Below are 19,063 nucleotides of genomic sequence, written 5' to 3' on the forward strand. Positions count from 1 at the left end.
AGGAAGCAGAACTTCAGCTGTAACAAGGTAGCTGTAACCTCGGGTTTATCTCATAGCCATAATTACAAGGAGCATCTGTAGTAGGGTTGTGTCTGGTGGGAAGTGTAAGGGTTGCAGGGCTAGAGTAGAGGGTTTAGAATTAATGTGTATGGTGGTGATGTGTATGACAGTAAATTACCATGGTTGTTGGTGTCTGTTTCTTACAAGCATATTTAATCCATTTTTAAAGAAGAAAAGGTGTTTTCATACTCGGGATCAGGGGTTTATTTTTATTTAGGCTGTGTAGGACTCAGTGGATCACCAGGGTCGGTCCTTGAGAGTTTCCCTCGGAGGTCTTTGGTTTAGTTTCAAGCGATGCTGCTGACTTAGCCGACAGTGGTCCTGTTCTGTTCGCATATAACCACTCCATAGAAACCAGATCAAAAGCTTGCCAGAAAAAGGTGAAAATGCTGGAAATGATTTTGATGACCTCTTTTTCTTTTTTTTTTTCCTTTGTAAAGCTGTAAATACTTTCTTTTTGTTTTCTATTCTTACTGCGGTGTCATATTGACACGTTTTTAGACTTACCGATCCGAAAATCCTCCTCATTGTGTCTCATTTTTTACACGAGGATTCCAAGGAAGCAAATTTTTTTGCTTGTTAGCAGTGTACTACTCGACCCGCTTCCTAAACTGGGTTTGTACGACACAACTGTTTTCAGTACACAAACGGCAGTTGCTTTTGTGGATGCATGTTCAAAAATGTCCAAAGAATACCGTGGTACAGATGTGTTTTTTCAGAGACTTAGTAATTATCATGTTAGTTCACACGAGTTAAAGACAAAACTCTTTAAAGGGGGGGAGGGATGTAGTGGAACTCATCGAAGCTAAATGTGTATTCTATTTATAAAGTCCCACTATATAGTCTATTTTTATTAGAGGTTTTTAAAGTGCAAACAGAACTCTGTCAGCAAATGCAATTATTCCCTTGGAAAGTATCTCCTGCTCTGGTGGGGCTCCAAATTCTCTAGCGGTTTCAAGCGCTAATGTGGAAACAATACGACAGGTATGGCTGTGAAGCACTTGCCCATCGCTTCCTCGAGCAAGGGGGTGGGAAGCAAACAGTTAACAGCTTTGCTGCCACTGCGGACTTATTGCTGCTGTAAAAACACCCATTGTGGTGTTTTTCCCTTCCCCTGATTTCGAGGGGCTCTGCTGTGAGGGTAAGAACCTCTGTCTGCTCCTCTGAATACCGGGGGGATGAGAATCATAGACTCCCAGAATGGTTTGGGTTAGAAAGGACCTTAAGATCATCCAGTTCCAACCCCCAGCACACTGGGTTGTGCCACAACTGGCTGTGGCACAGCAGTTTTAAATCCTGCCCCAGAGCATCTTTTGTGTTCTACCTGGCTGGAAGATAAATGGTGTTTGTCCCCACGTAAATTGGAATTAACTTGATGAAACAAAATAATAGCTCAGAATTGTGCCTGAATCTACTTCTAAAGCTGCTTCTAATCTGAGATCATTTTGAGTAACCATTCTTGCCAGCAAAAGCAGACGTTGGGTCATTGGTCCAGGCTTGGCAGAGGGAAAGCCGCGGCCATCGGGGGGTGTGCTCACAGCCTTGCCACAGCGCTGCTGCGGTCTCTCTAAAGCAGCGATTTCCTTTTGTTTCCCTTGGCTCTGGAAAACCGTAGCAGAATGTTTGTGTTGGAGCGTGCAGGAGGAGAGTTGCAATATTGGGAAGTCTCCGATTGTGTTTCACATTTGAGTGCTTCGTTTTAGAGCCAAGTGTTTAAAAAGCATGATTTATCACAGCAAAACGAACAAATCATAGTGCTTCCATTGTTAGTCATACCCTGATGAGGATTTTGCATACGTTTCTTCAGGACTCTGGTTCTTTTTATTCTTTTGCACTGGTCTAGGACATGGTTGCAGGGGAGCACACAGGTTTGACAAAGCTTTGCCTTCAGTGTTCAGTCACTCAGATTTAAGCTTTTCGTCGAATCGAACTTCTGTTTGACTTTTAAAAGAGAAAGCAAATTGCCGGCCAAGGCAGCTCGTAGTAACCTGGTGTTAATAATGCTGGTTTTAGAGGTGAACGAGAGACACAACCTGCCAGATTCTTAATTCAGTCCCTTGCCATGCTGATTCTGGCGAGGGGAGCACTAAAGGCTCGAACACAAGTCTCTGGCAGAGCAGTGAAAGCCACTTGATTTGTTCCCTTTTGTCTGTTTTTGTGTGTAGTTCAGTGTCTTAAGACCCTTCCGCGTTTGCGGGAGCCTTTCAGAGCTTCTCTTTTGAAGAAGCAACAAATTGTGTTTAAGCAGTGGGTATTTGCTGCTTCTAGAACTCAATTCCCTCCCGAGCTGAGGCACTCCAGCAGTGAAGCAGTTCTGTGAGCTGAGATGGGGCTCGCGGGTCTGGCTCACTCTTATCTTTGGAGGAAATAATGATGATGATGCTTAAAACCAACCCCCAGGGTGGCTTCAGAGCTGTGTCATAGCGATGCAGAACCCTCCCTGGGTGTGGGCTGCCCAGATGTCATCTGAAATCCTGCAGTTTTGTTTAAATTAGAGAGGGTTGAGGATGGTTAAAAGCTGGGTCACTAAAAACACTTCTTGTGTAACGTGATTTGACCAAAAGACACTCAATTCAGTCCTTAAGCATCTGTGGCTAAAGCGTATGTTAGCTGAGTTCTGCCCAAAAGTAATGATTATTTATTATTTAAGGTGTTTAAGTGGAGGGTATTGATGCCTCTTTCCCTTTGCTGTGTCACTTCTCATCAGTTCCTCTGAAGTCCTGTAAGACTCTCTTTTTATACACATGAAAACAGACTGCTATCAGTGTGGAGATGAACCTGTTTACCGTTACTGGTGTAAATATAGTGCTTTGTATTCTGTATATTAGCTTCTTTTCAAGAAAAAGACTGAACTTGATGATGCTGTTTGATCTCTGGCGAGGAAAGGACGGAGGATGAACCAGCTCCCAAGCTTGCTCCGGAGTCGAGCTGCAAATCGATTCCCTCTGCGGCTAGAAGCCTGTGCTGGGTGCTTGTGAGCAGACCCAGTGGAACACGCACTCACTGGAGGGGGATTTTGGGCCATCAAAGGCTTCCAAAACCTAATCCACTTTAGGTGAAGCACCGAGAAACCCCCGCAGCAAGAGCCAGAAGCACTCGTGCTCCTCCGAGTTCCAGCGGATTATCTCCATCTTCCTTTTTTCGTGCCAAAACCGACCTCACCGACCCCTTCCAGGTCTGCTCCCTGCTCCGCTCTCCCATCCTGTGTCCATCCGTCCTCATCCGAGCCGTTCATCCTTCAGTGCTCGACCCGTCGCTCGCCGTACCCCCCCCCACCATGGGCTTCTCTGTGCAGAGTGCGTGTGATGGAAACGGGTCCCAGTCATGCTTTGGTGATGAGGGAAAAAAAGGACAAAAACCTCCTAAAATAAACCTGGAATTCCTGGTTAATGGCTGCGTGTGCTGACGGTGGGGTGGGAAATGCTTTTAAAGCAATAACTGCTGAGGAGGCGGACACTGGCTCCACTGCCCGGGGGTTGGGCAGGTGCTGTGGGGTCCCAAACTACTCCCAACTCCCCCCAAAATATTACCCCACACTCCCTCGAAAGTACCTGAACCCAATACCCCAAAGATCAGCTGCCCCTCTTAAACTCCTGCTTTTCTGCTGGAGCTAAACCCACTCCCTCCACCCCCAGCCTCCTCCTGGCCTGTGCCCCAACCGCGTCCCCGTTTTGGGGTGAAATCCCGTTTTCCCCCTTCCCCGCCCCCGATTTTGCGTCCTTAAGCGGGTGGCAGCAGCTGCTTCATGCTCCTTTGCTCTCTCCACGCAGGTCCGAGGCTGGGACCTTCCTCCGAAGCCGCCTCCTTCGGGTCCTTTATAATTATTATTAATTATTATTAATTACTTATTTTCCCTTTAATTAACGAGTTTTACCCCACTCCACCGCCCCGCCCTTTCCCACGTGCCGCGGCGCGCCGCCTCCCCATTGGTCGGACGCAACCACCGCCTCCTATGGGGTGGAGGGAGGGGGGGCTTGCACCACACAGGGCGGGGGGGGGGGCTGGCACCGCACACACGGAGCAGGGGTGGGACCCGCGTAGCCCCGCGCACCGGAGCGTGCGGGAGTGGGGCCGCTCTGGGAGCGACCCGCACCCGCTCCCTTGGGTGTGCATCTCCTGTTCCAGTGGATGCGCTTGGGGCGTCCCGTGTGTGTGTGTGTGTCCCCCCCCATCTGCGGTGGTGTGGGCGCGGCCGGGGAGCGCGGCGGGGCCGGGATGTGGCGGGCGCTGAGGGGCGGCGGGTGAGTGACGGGACCGGGCCCCTTCCCCTTCCCTTCCCCTTCTCCTTCCCGTTCCCCTTCCCCTTCCCTTCCCGTTCCTCTTCCCGTTCCCCTTCCCCTTCCCTTCCTTTCCCTTTCCCGCTGGGAGCAGCCCAACCCCGTCCCACACCGGCTCCCCGGACCCCTTCCATTCCCGCCGGGGCTCCCTTTGGCTGCCGCAGCCCTCGCTGGCTCCCTTCCCGCTGCCGAGCTCCGCCGTTTCCTCCCCCTTTTTCCACGCCTTTTTTGGGGGCTATGTTGCTGAGATCCGCAGGTTTCAGGCGCGGAACCCGCAGCCCAAGGTCCAGCCGCGCACCGGAGCGGGCAGCAGGGACCGGGTTGGCTTTTGCCCTCTGGACTTAACCAGGAGCTGGCAGCGCGCTGGGGTGCGGGAGCAGACAGCGGCTTTCCCTTGGGAATTCGGCGTCTTGCAGGGCGCTGTGGCTGGTGGCGATGTCCAGGCTCGGTGCCTGGCTCGGGCATCGTGATGCAATGGGCGGATGGAGCTCGGGAACAATAGCACGGGGCTGTGCCTGGGCACGCGTGGCCGGGTGGCACCAGGAGCCAAAGCCACGCGTTGCTGGGAGGCCGGGGAGGAGGGAACCAGCGGGGTTCGGTGTCTCCTCTGCCTCCTGTCCCAGGCGGAGGTGGCGGCACCACTCGGCCATCACGGTGACCAACGAGCCCGTCCTGGAGTTTAAGGCAGGGAGCCCCGAGCGAGCAGCGCTGCAGAAGGTACCAGCCCACGGGATGGGGCTTTTGGGGGTCTTAAAGGAGCACGCTCCTCCCTGGTGGGGGCGAGCCCCGTCCTGTTCCCTTTCCTTTTCATAGAGCCATAGAGTGGTTTGGGGTGAAGGGACCTTAAAGCTCCTCCAGCTCCAGCCCCTGCCACGGGCAGGGACCCCTTCCACTAGAGCAGCTTGCTCCAAGCCCCTGTGTCCAACCTGGCCTTGAGCACTGCCAGGGATGGGGCAGCCACAGCTTCTCTGGGCACCCTGTGCCAGCGCCTCAGCACCCTCACAGGGAAGAGCTTCTGCCTTATCTCCAACCTGAACTTCCCCTGTTTCAGTCTGAACCCATCACCCCTTGTCCTATCACTACAGTCCCTGATGAAGAGTCCAGCATCCTTGCAGCCCCCTTCAGATACTGGAAGCTGCTATGAGGTCTCCACGCAGCTTCTCTTCTCCAGGCTGAACAGCCCCAGTGTTCTCAGCCTGGCTCCATACAGGAGGTGCTGCAGCCCCTGAGCATCCTCGTGGCCTCCTCTGGCCTTGCTCCAACAGCTCCATGTCCTTACGTTGGGCACACCAGCACTGCCCACAGTGCTGCACGTGGGGTCTCACCAGAGCAGAGGGGCAGGATCCCCTCCTCTGACCTGCTGCTGACACTGCTGGGGATGCAGCCCAGGATAGTTTGGGGACACTTGGATTTGTAACTCCCATCCCTGTCCCTCCAGCCCGTGGACACCCAGGCCCAAAGGAAGCTTGTCCCCAGCTTTCCCTTTGCTTGTGGGGCTGGCAGGGAGGACGGAGGGAGAGGCAGGTCCATGTGTGCAGCTCCCCCCATGGTGCTCTCCTCCATCAGGCACTTGCTGACCTGAAGGGCAAGACAGAAGCCATCCCATGTGTGATTGGGGGAGAAGAGGTGTGGACACCAACGGTGCGGTACCAGCTGTCGGTGAGCATGGGGGAAACCTGCTTTAACAAGTGGGATTGGACAGAGGGATGCACCTGAGGGATGTACCCATGGGAGGGAGATCTATTGGATCGGTAACTGTGGGCTCTTCCTCTCTTTTCAGCCATTTAACCATGCACACAAGGTGGCCAAGTTCTGCTATGCCAGCAAGGTGAGTGCACTGGGTTGTGCCTAGGGATGGGTGGCCCCTCACTTGGGGCCATGATGGGTTCCTTCTTGCTGCCTTTCCCCTTCTCTCCTGCAGGAGCTCATTAACAAAGCCATTAATGCTGCCTTGGCAGCGAGGAAGGAATGGGACCTAAAACCAGTGCAGGACCGGGCGCAGATCTTCCTGAAGGCAGCTGACATGCTGAGCGGGCCGAGGCGAGCTGAAGTGCTGGCCAAAACCATGATCGGGCAGGTCAGGGGGATGTGGGATTGACCCCGTGGATAACGGGTGCATGGGAGGGAGTGTGGGGAGCAGGGAGTCGGGAAGCAGGGCAGGGGTTGCTGCCAAGGTATTGCTCGGCAGTGGGAATGGGTGTCATGTTAGAAGCACCTCTGGGTGTACTGTGGGGGGATACAGGCTGACTGTGGCCTCTTTGCTGACAAGGGAGGTGAAGCTGGGAGTTGGGCTTCATGGGAACAGGATCAGCTCATGGTGGGCTGCAGGGATCAGGGTTCACCCCTGCACAAGGCCCTGGCTGCCCCAGGAGATGCACTAAAGAGCAGTGGGGGAGCACGAGTGATGTGGTGTCCCCAGGCACAGCCAAGGGTGGTGTTTGCCTCTGCTCAGTGCAAAGGAGGGGGCTTGCAGGAGGCCACGTCTCCCAGAGGCAAGCACGTGGTGTGCGTGAGCTGCACTGCAGCTCATGCCTCTGCATCCCCCTTGCCTCCTCTCAGTGCCTTTGTCTGACCCAACAGGGCAAGACAGTGATCCAGGCAGAGATCGATGCTGCTGCTGAGCTGATCGACTTCTTCCGATTCAACGCCAAGTACGCCCTGGAGCTGGAGAAGAGCCAACCCATCAGCGTGGACATCAGCACCAACAGCATGGTCTACCGGGGGCTGGAGGTGAGGCCAGGGGCTGGGGCTTTTCGTACGCAGGCTGTGGGGTCAGCCCAGTGAGAGGAGGCTCCCTGGGCTCACTGCTCCCTCTCCTCTCCCACCGCAGGGTTTCGTGGCAGCCGTCTCCCCCTTCAACTTCACAGCCATCGGTGGGAACCTGGCCGGGGCTCCAGCACTGATGGTGAGTGCTGTGGTGGGGTCTGTGCAGGGAAAGGCTGGAGCAGGAGCTGGTCTCTCCAGGGCTGCAGCTTGCCTGGTCTGGGGTCTGCAAGGGGTGAATTCAGACTCCGTGGTGCTGTTCAATAGGACACGGTGGGGCTCCTGCTCCTCTTGATCCCCTTGAACTCCACAGCTCTGCTGCAATTAGGCTCAGATATCTTTGATTTCAAGAAGGAATTCTGATGGCTGGATCTTAGACCTGTCTACTGATGGGCAGGTGTGATGTGTTGGAGGAGGACAGACTGCTCAAGCCTGGCTTTTTGTTCTGCAGCAACTTGGCTTTCCACTCCTAGGCTGGGGTTTAGATCAAGAGGAGGTCTCATGCTGCAGGAGGGAAGGGAGATGAGCAATGCAGCAGGGGGTTGTTTCCTTGCGTGCTGCTTGCTCTGTGACCAGGGTGCTGTTGTGGCACGGAAGTGTGATCCCTGTCATTGCTCAGGTTCCTCTTGGACCATGCTTTTTGGGTACAGTGGGGGTGCTGGGAGCAGGTCATGGCCCTGGCATTTAGCACTGAACTGGGAGACAGCTGATCCTGGCAGACATGAGAGATGGTCCAGAAAGATCAAGGTAACAACCGATGTGTTCCACCACAAGGTGCTCACTGAGCACGGGGAGCAGCTGCCCTTGCAGGGTGAGTGCTGGGGAGAGACACCCATAACCGGATGAGTTTGGGCCAGGATGCATTAATTTACATGGAAAGGAATAAAGCACAGAATTACCCCAAGCTCTTTACTAGCTAGGCCCAGATTTCATCCTGGCACCAAAGGCAGTCGCTCCGGCAGCAGCCTCCTGGAGGTAGAAGAGGCAGCCATGAGGGGGAACACCAAGCTTTCAATGTGGGGACGTCCCATTTTAAAGCCATAGTCAAGGCAAAGCATTTGAACTTTTGCAGGAGAGGAGTGGGGAGAAGGAAGGGAGAGGGAAAAGCCAGTGTGGGGCTGGGAAGTTTTTTGGGGAAGGGAGATGCATTCCTCCCACTCTGGCATTTGGGGCAGGTCCTTGGCTTTGGGACGTGTGGTGATAAACTCATCCCAGAGCAGATGAACCATGCTGGGGTGGGGCAAGTCCATGCTGCCAGGGCTGTTTTGGGACCCTGCAGTGCATCCAGCTCTCCCTCCTTGAGGATAAGATGAATTCCCACCAGGATGAAATCCCCCTCTTTGGCCAGGGGCAGAAAGGACCAGGCATCACTGGGTGCCTTGAGAAACTCAGTGGCAGTGGTACCTGGCATTAAATGTAGGAGAAAAGGGTACTTAACAGGTGGATGTTAATTAAAACCCCAGTGTTTTGGTCACCACAGCGTGCTTCCCAGGGGATTAAACATTCCTCTTGCCTAAAGAGCTGGAGAGATCAACGCGGGTATTGCCATCGCAGCGTTGGCAGTGGGACTTCCTCGGCACTGGAGCAGTGCTGCTGGGAATGCTGTCACTGCCCGTGCCCTGAGGTAGATTTCCCTGCCTGGGGGTACTTCTGCAGCGTGGTTTGGTTTTCTCACTGTTTGGAGCCAAAGGATTAAGGGGGATGGAAGGAGCTTTGCCTGCACCGTGAGTCCCTGTAGAGGAGGGGGTTGGACCTGGCTGATGTTAAGGTCCTTTCCAGCCCAGCCCAGTGAGTGATTCATTCTATGGTTCTAAAGCAGGTGCCTGGGTGAGGCAGAGTCCAACCCCCCCCCGCCTCCTGCCCCCCAGGACAGTGACCCTGTGGCACGATCACGTGCAGTGGGGCCAGGCAATGAGACAGGGACACGGGGAGGTGTCTGGGCACAGAGCCGAGGGCAGGACGGTGGCGAGGAGCCAAAGGGGTGGGATCCTGCTGCAGCGTCCTGGTGCTGGGTCCTGCAGCCGATTGTGCTGCTGCTTGTGCAGGATTGATCCGGGAGGGAGGGTTTGTGTCACTGCTGGGGCTGGCACAAAGGCAGTGAGTGGCACACACACACACAGAGCAAGTGACGGTGTTTGTGGTGCCATTGCGTTTCCCAACACATAAAGCAGGTCTGTGCTTTGCAGCTCCTCTTTGGGAGGCAAAGCTCTGTGTCCCAAACGAGAGAGGGTGTGGAGGTGGCACAGGGAGCATTGCTTGTAAAGGGAGGGCTTTTGTGCCTTCAGCCGAGCAAGGCAATCACAGACCTTGTCAAAACCAGTGCTGAGGGTGCCCGTTGGTGTGTTCCCATCCCCTGTGTGCTACAGGACTGATGTTTCCCAGGGCGTTTGAGCACTGCACACCCATGCGTGGGCTGAAGCCTTTCCTCCCGTGCTCACTGCCTCCTCTCCCGCAGGGGAACGTGGTGCTGTGGAAGCCCAGTGACACTGCCCTGCTCTCCAGCTACGCTGTCTACAAGATCCTGCTGGAGGCCGGGCTCCCTCCCAACGTCGTGCAGTTCGTGCCGGCGGACGGGCCCGTGTTTGGGGACACCGTCACGAGCTCCGAGCACTTGTGTGGGCTCAACTTCACCGGCAGCGTGCCGTACGTGGGGAGGGGGCAGAGGGGAGAGGGGTGAGGAGCCGCCGGTGCTCACCTGAACATCACCTTCCACTAGAGCAGCTTGCTCCAAGCCCCTGTGTCCAACCTGGCCTGAACACTGCCAGGGATGGGGCAGCCACAGCTTCTCTGGGCACCCTGTGCCAGCGCCTCAGCACCCTCACAGGGAAGAGCTTCTGCCTAAGAGCTCATCTCAGTCTCCCCTCTGGCAGGTTAAAGCCATTCCCTTGGCCTGGCCCTTGTCCAAAGCCCCTCTCCCGGTTTCCTGCAGCCCCTTTAGGCACTGGAAGGAAGTCTCTATGTGATTTAGTAGGAGGGAGCTTCTGTTGCTAAACTCAAGGCACCAAACAGACAAACTTGTCTATGTCGCCACTGCCCCGTCTCCCAGCGCTGCTGTGACTGAACCCACCTCACTGCTGCAGAGCGGTGCCAGCCCCAGGGAGCTCTGCAGCCCCGTGCTCTGCCTGCTCGTCGCGGTGTGTTACTGACACTGAGGGTCCCTGGCAGCCTGCAATGGGCTGTTAAACCGGGGACCAGCGGCGCAGGACATGGTCTGCTGAGCATCGTGCTTTAGAGGTGGGAAGATCAGAAATGAGTGTTAGCTCTGGGCTCCTGCTGGGAGGCTATTAGCATTTTTATTGTTTTCAGCAGAGGGGTTTGTCACAGTGAGGACCAGGAGGAAGGGGGCAAAGGCAAAGGGGACAAGCTTCACCTGGACGCTCACTCCTGTGGCACTGCAGCAGTTTCCTTCTCTTAACTGTGTAGTGCCTTTGGGTCCTTAGGGTCTCACTCTCAGCTGGCATCTCCTCTGCTTGCAGGGCATCCCTTCTAGGGATAGACACAGGGGTTTTCTGGGGTCCCCTTCAGCAGAGCACATCGCAGCACATCTGGTGCCTTTTCCCTGTGCACTAACCAGCTCCTCCTTCCCATTCCAGAACTTTCAAGCGGCTCTGGAAGCAGGTGTCAGAAAACCTGGATCGCTACCGCAACTTCCCGCGCCTGGCTGGAGGTAACTGCCACTTCCCACACCTTTCTGGAGGGGTGGCCATGCGGGGGGGGGGGGGGTTCAGCTTGTCCCCTGATGAGGGGAGAGCCTGAGGTGATGGCCAGGATTCCTCTCCTTGGGAGCAGGGAGCAAACTGTATCCTCTGTGGCCTACAGGGATGCTGGGGATGGACTCTTCATCAGGGACTGTAGTGATAGGACAAGGGGTAATGGGTTCAAACTGAAACAGGGGAAGTTTAGATTGGAGATAAGAAGGAAGTTCTTTACTGTAAGGGTGCTGAGGCACTGGAATGGGTTGCCCAGGGCAGCTGTGAATGCTCCATCCCTGGCAGTGTTCAAGGCCAGGTTGGACAGAGCCTTGGGTGCCATGGTTTAGTGTGAGGTGTCCCTGCCCATGGCAGGGGGTTGGAACTGGATGATCTTAAGGTCCTTTCCAACCCTAACTATTCTATGATTCTAAGCTGGTTGTGTGGCTGTGATGGGCATGTGGAGGAGCTCATGGCACCGGCTCCCACCGGCACGGGATGGGTTTTTATGGTGGGGCACTTGGGAGGAGGTGCCAACTCTGGGATTACAGAGCTGAGGTTGGGAACTCGGCTCAGTCCCTTTCCCATCACGTTTGGAAGCCTCTTGGAGCGCCGGGCTTGCTCTCCCTGGAGGAGCTATGGGGCCAGGCAGGGCGAGCTGCCCCGGCGACCTGGCCGTGGTTTGTGCTCTCCGGAGCCTGCTCACCCCTGCCTGCTCCTCACTGGCCCCTTTTCCTCCCTCCCGCGCTCCAGAGTGCGGCGGCAAGAACTTCCACCTGGTGCACAGCTCTGCCGACGTGGGCAGCGTGGTGAACGGGACCCTGCGCTCCGCCTTCGAGTACGGCGGCCAGAAATGCTCCGCCTGCTCCCGCCTCTACGCCCCGGCCTCGCTGTGGCCCCACATCAAAGAGAAGCTGCTGGAGGAGCACGGGAAGATCAAAGTGGGAGATGTGAGCGGAGCTGCGGGGCTGCTGAAGGGCTCTGCGGCTCAGCGGGGGGCTGATGGGATTAGAGACTGCGGTAACTGGCTACTAATTCCTATTGAACCCAGCTTTTCATCCGCTGGCTCTCCCCGCCGCCGTCCCCCCCCTTCATCTCCTTCTTTATAGTGATTAGAAATTAACTTGTAGCCAGGGTCCGCAGGAGGGATCGTGCAAGTCGCTGAATGCTGCAGACTAATTGAAAAGGGGCAGCTTGTGCCCTGGACCAGAGGTGTGCTCGGGGCGGGAGGGGACGTTGTGTGGGGAATTTCAGCTCCTCCGAGTGCCACGGTCGGCTCTTTGGCTCGCCAGGCACTGACTTCCCCTCTGTTCTTGCTCCCCAACAGCCCACCCAGGACTTCGGGACGTTTTTCTCTGCAGTCATTGATGACAAGGTGAGCTCATCGCTCCTGTTCTGCTGGTGCAAGGAGGTGACACCACCGCGCTTTCGCCAGGGGCTGGGTTAAATGCTTGTGTTGCTTACAGTGAGGTGTGAACATCAGTGATGAGAGCTGCCTCTCAGCCCGCTTGTGCTCCCTCCTGGAGCCCTGCGTGCCTTGCTCACCACCCCTCTTGACGAGTGGGTTGTTGCACTGAGAAATCATCTCAGATGTCAGGATCAGAGTGCCTGGGGCTGTGTTTCCAGCTCCCACTCCTGCTCCTGAGCTGGAGGAGCACTGGGAGCAGCATAGCCCTGAGAGGGGTTGCCCAAACCTCCTTTTACACCCCGAACCCACGCTGCATTATCCCCTTTTCTCAGTCTTTTGCACGGATAAAGAAGTGGATCGAGCACGCCAAGAAGTCGCCCAACCTCACCATCCTGGCCGGAGGCGGCTGCGACGACAGCGTCGGGTACTTCATCGAGCCCTGCATCGTGGAGAGCAAAGACCCACAGGATCCCATCATGAAAGAGGTGAGAGCAGCTTGTGGGGAGGCGGCAGCAAAGGTGTAAGAGGGGCTGCAGGTTCCACCCTGAGATATCAGCCAAGTGTGTGGAGATGAGCCAGCGCCGTATGGTAACTTGTGCAGGGAGTGTAGAACCGTGGAACGGGTTGGGTTGGAAGGGACCTTAAAGCTCCTCCAGCTCCAGCCCCTGCCATGGGCAGGGACCCCTTCCACTAGAGCAGCTTGCTCCAAGCCCCTGTGTCCAACCTGGCCTTGAACACTGCCAGGGATGGGGCAGCCACAGCTTCTCTGGGCACCCTGTGCCAGCACCTCAGCACCCTCACAGGGAAGAGCTTCTGCCTAAGAGCTCATCTCAGTCTCCCCTCTGGCAGGTTAAAGCCATTCCCCTTGGCCTGTCCCTACATCCCTTGTCCCAGGCCCCTCTCCAGCTTTCCTGCAGCCCCTTCAGGCACTGGAGCTGCTCTCAGGTCTCCCCTTCAGGAGCCTTCTCTTCTCCAGGCTGCCCCAGCCCCGCTCTCTCAGCCTGGCTCCAGAGCAGAGCTGCTCCAGCCCTCGCAGCATCTCCATGGCCTCCTCTGGCCTCTCTCCAACAGCTCCACGTCCCTCTTGTGCTGCTGCCCCAGAGCTGGATCAGGGCTGCAGGGGGGGTCTCCCCAGAGTGCAGCAGAGGGGCAGGATCCCCTCCCTGAGCTGCTGCTCACGCTCTGGGGGTGCAGCCCAGCACACGGGGGGGTTCTGGGCTCAAGCACTCACTGAAGCCAGGTCATGGGGAGCTTCTCACTGACCAACACCCCAAGTCCTTCTCCTCAGGGATGTTCCTCTTCATCACGGCTGTAGCTGTTCAGTGCTGATTGGAGGCTGTCCCCGCTCACTGCTCTCTTGTCTTGCTGCACAGGAGATCTTTGGCCCCATCCTCACGGTTTACGTCTACCCGGAGGAGCGGTACAAGGAGGTCCTGGAGCTCATCGACACCACCACCCCCTACGGCCTCACGGGGGCGGTCTTCGCCCAGGAGAAGTAAGTGCCAAAACCGGCTCTGCCGCAGCAGTGAGGATGCTGCTGCCCTTCTGGGGTGAGGTGTCTGTCTCACTGCTCCCCGGCGCCCTGTGCTGCACAGTGGGGATGAAGGAGAGCATTTCCTGCTGCTTTACCCCCTCCTCCCACTGAAGAGGCTGGGGGTTGTTTCTAAAACAACCATAAAAAGCCCCAAAATGCTTTTTCATTGAGAAACTGCCCCAGAGGTGATGCTTGCATCATACAGAAGGGTGCACCACACACCCCTCATGTAGGAGGAGGGCTCGGAGCAGGGTAGCCTCAATGAGGGACCATCCTTAAGTCTCAGTCACCTTCATTTATAGCAGTCAAACATAGAAACAAACTAGAAGAAAACAAACCTGGGATCATTTACATGAGCTCTTAGTGTGTGCAACCTGCTCCAGTGCATGTCAAACCAGCGTGAGGTGTCCCTGCCCATGGCAGGGCGTTGGAACTGGATGATTTTTAGGTCCTTTCCAACCCAAACCATTCTATGATGCTATGAGTGTATAAACAACGTGCAGCCCTGAGACACCGTGAAAACTCACTTTTGGCATGATTTGAATGGCTATGGAAGAGTGGAGGCCTCCACAGCAGTTGCTGTTGGGTTGTCAGAGCTGTTTCTGTCCCTCCTTAGGCGAATCATCGAGGAGGCCAGGAGCTTCCTGCGCAACGCGGCCGGCAATTTCTACATCAATGACAAGTCGACGGGCTCCGTCGTGGCCCAGCAGCCCTTCGGAGGCTCTCGCATCTCAGGTGAGACCTGAAACCCCTGTCCACAGACAGCACGGACCTGTGCGGGGGCACATGGAGCTGCATCCCCTTAAAGGTTCAGCATCCCCCTTAAAGGCGCTGCATCCCCTTTGAGGTGGACCTGGAAGGTCCCCTTATCCTCTAGCTCACGGTCACCTGCACTTTGTTTCCTTCTGAAACAGGCACCAACGACAAACCTGGTGGCCCCCACTACATCCTGCGCTGGACATCTCCTCAGGCCATCAAGGAGACACACGTGCCCCTGACGGACTGGCGCTATGCCTACATGCAGTGACACCTCCTGCTGCCCGGCCCCACTGCTACTACTGATCCTCAACGCACAGAGTGGCCTTGAGCTACGCCCTCGAGAAGCACTTAGATCTACTGATCTCTAACCTGAGCTTAGGGTTTATTTTGAAAGGAAAATTCTATTATTAAACTGTAAATGCAGAAGAGAAAAACCTTGTGGTCCATGTAAGGGTGATGTGTTAATGGATTCAGGGGTGCTGGAGGTGTGTGGTTGCATCCCAGATTCCTTTTGTCATAGAATCCTTGACTGGTTTGGGTTGGAAAGGACCTTAAGATCCAGCTCCAACCCTTGCCATGGGCAGGGACACCTTTCATTAGACCAGGTTGCTCCAAGCCCCATCCAACCTGGCCTTCTGTTTTGTCCATCCCGAGTGGTCCACCGCGGTTCCCTCTCAGTGGGGCTGCAGTTAAAGCAGGAGCTGAGCATTAAGAGGCTGGCCCCGTCCTGCCAAAAGCTGTATCATTCCCTGTGTCCCCGGGGAGCTGCACCAGCAGAAACCATTGGAAGCTGAGGGCTGCCTGAGCCAGCCTTGCTGGGAGTTTTGGGCAGCTGGGCTTGCCCTAAACCACAGTCAATGTGATGGGAGCCCTGAGCTCTGTTTTCTCCCTGTCCCTGAGCAAGGGCAAAGCTCAGACAGCCCCAAACGTTCTTGATGTAGGGAGAGAACCTGGCAGGAGAGGGCAGCTGGGAGTGTGGTGCTGCTTCAGGTGAGTTTAAGTGCCTTATTCCTGTGCTCTGAGGGCAGCAGATGGGGTTCCCTGTACGTTACCTTGCAGATGGTCTTGGTATGCGCAGACATCGGGCAGGTGGAGCAGCAGCACCCCGCTTGGTGCCCTTGTTTCATCACTGGTGAGGAGGTCAGGCTGCCTCCCATGGGTTTTGGCTGCTTCTCCTGCTCCAGTCCTTGCATGTTCACTGCATGTTGTTAAGAGGTGTTTCAGGAACAGGACCCGTCCTGCACAAGCTGCAGCATCCCTCAAATCCCTGGAAGGAATTGAAGGGGAAACTGAGGGAATTTCACTTCATTACCAGGAGGGGCTGGGAAAGCAGCTGGGGGCTGCAAGAATCAGAGCAAGAGGCATCTCCCAGCCCCTTGTGCTCTGTCCAGGGCTGTGCTCTGGCCTGCAGAGCTGCTTCTGACACGGGCACATCACTGGGGCTCTGCGAGCTGCCCTGGTGTGAAGTCAGATCAGTGCTGGCCCCTGTGGTCCCTGTTGCTGTGACCTGTGCAGGGGCTGCCTTGCCATCAGTGCGGTCACACCAATGGGTCCTGCAGTGGGAACAGGAAAAGGGATCTTAGGAACGGTCTGTGTCCTTCCAGGATCATTTCTAATCTAAACCCCTTGGTAACACCTACAATTAATAACTGTTCAGTTACCAGGGTTTGCAGCCAGAGTGGAGAACCCTGCTGTAATAAGCATTAAGTGTGGATCTTGTCCAGGCCTGGGCTGGTATTTAGCATGCAGCTCATGAAGGTGTTGCACTGATAGGTGTGAATTTTGGTTTAACTGAGAAAATCTGCAATAAAATAAACTTTAAACACCTTTGTGGTGTTCTGTGAATGATTTCTTCAAATTGTTGCAAATCCAGAGGTAGATCGACTGTGTTTGGTACCTTCCGTGCATGCATCTGCTAAGAGATAGCACTGAGGCTGAGGACCCCCAAAATAAGCCTTTTGGCTGCACTTCTCATTCCAAAGAGAAAAAACCATAATAAACCAACCCAGTTTTGTGTTCTCCGCTAAAACGAAGCCATTGCCCTTGCACGAGGCAGGTAAGCTCCTAATTCAGTATCATCCAGGTTGGTACAAAGCATCCTTGTGCTGCACACTTGGGAGGGCACCCGGGATCCCATTTCAGCTCCAAAACCACCCCAATCCTTCAGCAGGGAGGAAAGGATTGAACCCACTGGGATCCTTCGGGGAATGTCTCCGAACCCCCCGAGTTCATCCAGGTGGGACCACAGGGATGTCCCATTCTCCAAGTCCCATCCTGCCGCCAAGCTTAGGATAAACCCTCCCCGAGCTCCTCCACTGACACCTCCCAACCTTTCCTGATTGATTTCCATCAGCTCATTTAAATCTCATTAAGGGCTCTGCCTCGCACCCTCTCTCCTGCAGATCCGGAATGCCGCATCCCAGGAGCCGAGCGCCGCTGCCTTTGGCTCACGCCTTTTATGACTTAAGGCCAGAGTGTCAAGTGGATTTTTAGCCTTAACTCTGAATTTCATGGCTTTTTGTGACTTTAAATCTGTCCCCTAATGCTATTTGAACAGTTGCCTTTTTGAAGCTGATAAACGCTTCGGGAGGGGTTTGGGAAAGCCAGGGGCTTGCACAGCGGGACCCCAGGCACCCTCCTGCCCTCTGGGATGCTCCTGGAGCTTTCTGCCCTCCACCAGGATGGGGAAAAGGGTCTCGGGAGGGTATAAAAGCACTGCATGGCCCAATAAGGAGAGGAAACAGGTTTGGAGCATCTCTGGTAGGGATTCAATCCCATTCCCATGCACAGCCGGAGCTGGCCTGGCTCTTGGCAGTCCCCGACCGCATCCCGAAGCACGGGGTTATCCAGCCTCGGAGCCGGGCGGGACCGGGAGCCAGGATCTCACTGGGAAGTGGCAGATTTTCCCCTCTGATAACACCCAGCTCCATCTGCTTCCCGTTAGCGGCCCCAGCTGAGGCTACTTGGCAGATCAAACCCTCCGATGTCCTGTGTTAGGGATGGGGCTGGGAGAGGCCGGCACAAGCATGATGCTGCCTGGATGGAGCCCAACGGCCTTCCCTGGGTGCCATGGGCTGTGCAGGGTGCTAATGCAAACCACCCCGAGCTCTGGGACACTGAGATCTTGGTGAGAGGAGCAAGACTCAGCTTTAAAGCAAAGCAAAGCAGAAAACTGGGGCAGCGTGGACCAGGTCGTTCATGGGGAGGTAGAATGGGAGAGCAGAGGATGGGCAGCAGCTTCTGCCACAGGGAGACCAGCACAGCAGCAGCCACCCGGCTCTTTCAGTCCCAAGAGATGCTCCTGGTTTTCTGGGTAATGCCAGGTTCAACAGGAGAGGCAAGGACCACGCTTCCTATCTAAAGGAAAGGTAACATCTGCAATTCCTTAACACACACATTGGGAATGGCTGTTGATCAGGAGGAGGCATGGGGCTGGAAAACCCCAGCACTACATCCCAGGAGTGAAGGGGATCACCCATCACCTCCGTGCCTGAACACAAGAACTAAAGCGCAGAGGAGGAGCTGGATTTGGCTTACTAAAGGTTGAAGGGAGCCCCAAACCTTCCCCTGATGTCAGTGAATGAGGGCTGACCCCTTGCACCGGGCAGCAGATTGCAGCCACTGGAACATTTGGGGCTCCCTTCTTTCCCATCCTGCCTGATTTCCTCCTGAAGGTCCTTTATCTGGTGTCCTAGGGGCAGATTTCCCTAGGACCAGGCCGTGTTTCAGGCTGGAGAGCAGGTACTCAATGCAATCCAAGAGGCTGGGTTTGCCTCTTGTGGTACCAAGGGGATGCTCGGACTCTGCGTTTTACCTTGTTTCTTAAGGAGAGGCCAGAAGAAACTCATGACACGGATGCTACGGGGGTGTGTGTGTGTGAAGAACCACACAAGGTGCAGGGAAGAGCTGGGGATGGGTGCGGGATGCAGGAAATACCTTTAAAGACGGTCCCAAATCACAGCCCAGCTTTACAAACCCCTCCAGCTCCGCTCGCTGGAAAACTGCCCAGGGCTGGAAACCTTCTGGCCCCACATTTCCAGCCGCGGGGAGCCACGTGCGGGATTTCTCCTCTCTTTCTGCCTTGTATTATTTCCCCTTTCCTTGTGTTCCTGCCGGAGGAATTCCACCGGCCCTGACTCCTGCAGCGCTTTGTGGCTTCGGGAGAGCAGGGAGCTCCGGGGTGCGGGCGGGGATGTTTGCAGTACAAGCGCTTAGCAGCAGATGGTGGTCTTTATCCCGTCCTCCGCAAGCAGGGAAAACCGGCGGCCCCACAGCTCCCACCGCGCTGCAAGACCCGGGTCCCTCATCCCTGGGCCTTGGGACTGGGAGGACTGGGTTGGGTGGGTTTAAACTGGTGGGGAGGAAGGAGAGAGCTGTGGGGTTCAGCTCCAGAGCCCGGCTTTCCCACAGCGCCGATGGGAGCAAGCAGGCAAAGGAGGGAAGGGGGAGAGGGTTTGGGTCTCTCAGCCCCATTCAACAAACAAACCACGGGTTTAAGAGCTGCACAAGTGCCCCCGCTCCCCATCCCCACCCAAAACGCTGCAGAATTATGGGGAGGTTTCTAATATTTAGC

The 19,063-nt window shown here is 55.6% G+C and overlaps 1 protein-coding gene across 2 annotated transcripts; it reads left to right on the plus strand.

Moving 5' to 3' along the window:
* Window positions 1–4,195: 4,195 nt before the first annotated feature.
* On the plus strand, window positions 4,196–16,317 carry ALDH4A1 (aldehyde dehydrogenase 4 family member A1). Of its 2 annotated transcripts, XM_062623587.1 has the most exons (15): window positions 4,196–4,301; window positions 4,961–5,054; window positions 5,904–5,996; window positions 6,118–6,165; window positions 6,259–6,414; window positions 6,918–7,067; window positions 7,168–7,242; window positions 9,556–9,743; window positions 10,694–10,767; window positions 11,543–11,739; window positions 12,117–12,164; window positions 12,530–12,682; window positions 13,571–13,692; window positions 14,348–14,466; window positions 14,646–16,317. In XM_062623587.1, exons 1-15 carry the CDS (start codon window positions 4,276–4,278, stop codon window positions 14,756–14,758), a joined length of 1,656 nt encoding a protein of 551 aa, XP_062479571.1. In that variant the 5' UTR covers window positions 4,196–4,275; the 3' UTR covers window positions 14,759–16,317. The 2 variants fall into 2 exon arrangements, with proteins under 2 accessions (XP_062479571.1, XP_062479570.1); XM_062623586.1 differs by lacking the exon at window positions 4,196–4,301 and having other exon boundaries at window positions 4,758–5,054.
* The last annotated feature ends 2,746 nt before the right edge of the window (window positions 16,318–19,063 follow it).

This window comes from Pezoporus occidentalis, unplaced genomic scaffold, assembly GCF_034315485.1.
Source record: "Pezoporus occidentalis ecotype Australia unplaced genomic scaffold, CSIRO_AGI_Poc_V1 ctg255, whole genome shotgun sequence".
NCBI classification, from domain to species: domain Eukaryota; kingdom Metazoa; phylum Chordata; class Aves; order Psittaciformes; family Psittacidae; genus Pezoporus; species Pezoporus occidentalis.

Excerpts from the sequence above, each read along its gene's own strand:
- ALDH4A1 (XM_062623586.1), top strand. The coding sequence starts at position 4,773 with ATGTCCAGGCTCGGTGCCTGGCTCGGGCATCGTGATGCAATGGGCGGA. Across the intron at positions 7,068-7,167 it reads TGGTCTACCGGGGGCTGGAG|GGTTTCGTGGCAGCCGTCTC; the intron begins GTGAGGCCAGGG and ends CTCCCACCGCAG. Across the intron at positions 9,744-10,693 it reads AACTTCACCGGCAGCGTGCC|AACTTTCAAGCGGCTCTGGA; the intron begins GTACGTGGGGAG and ends TTCCCATTCCAG.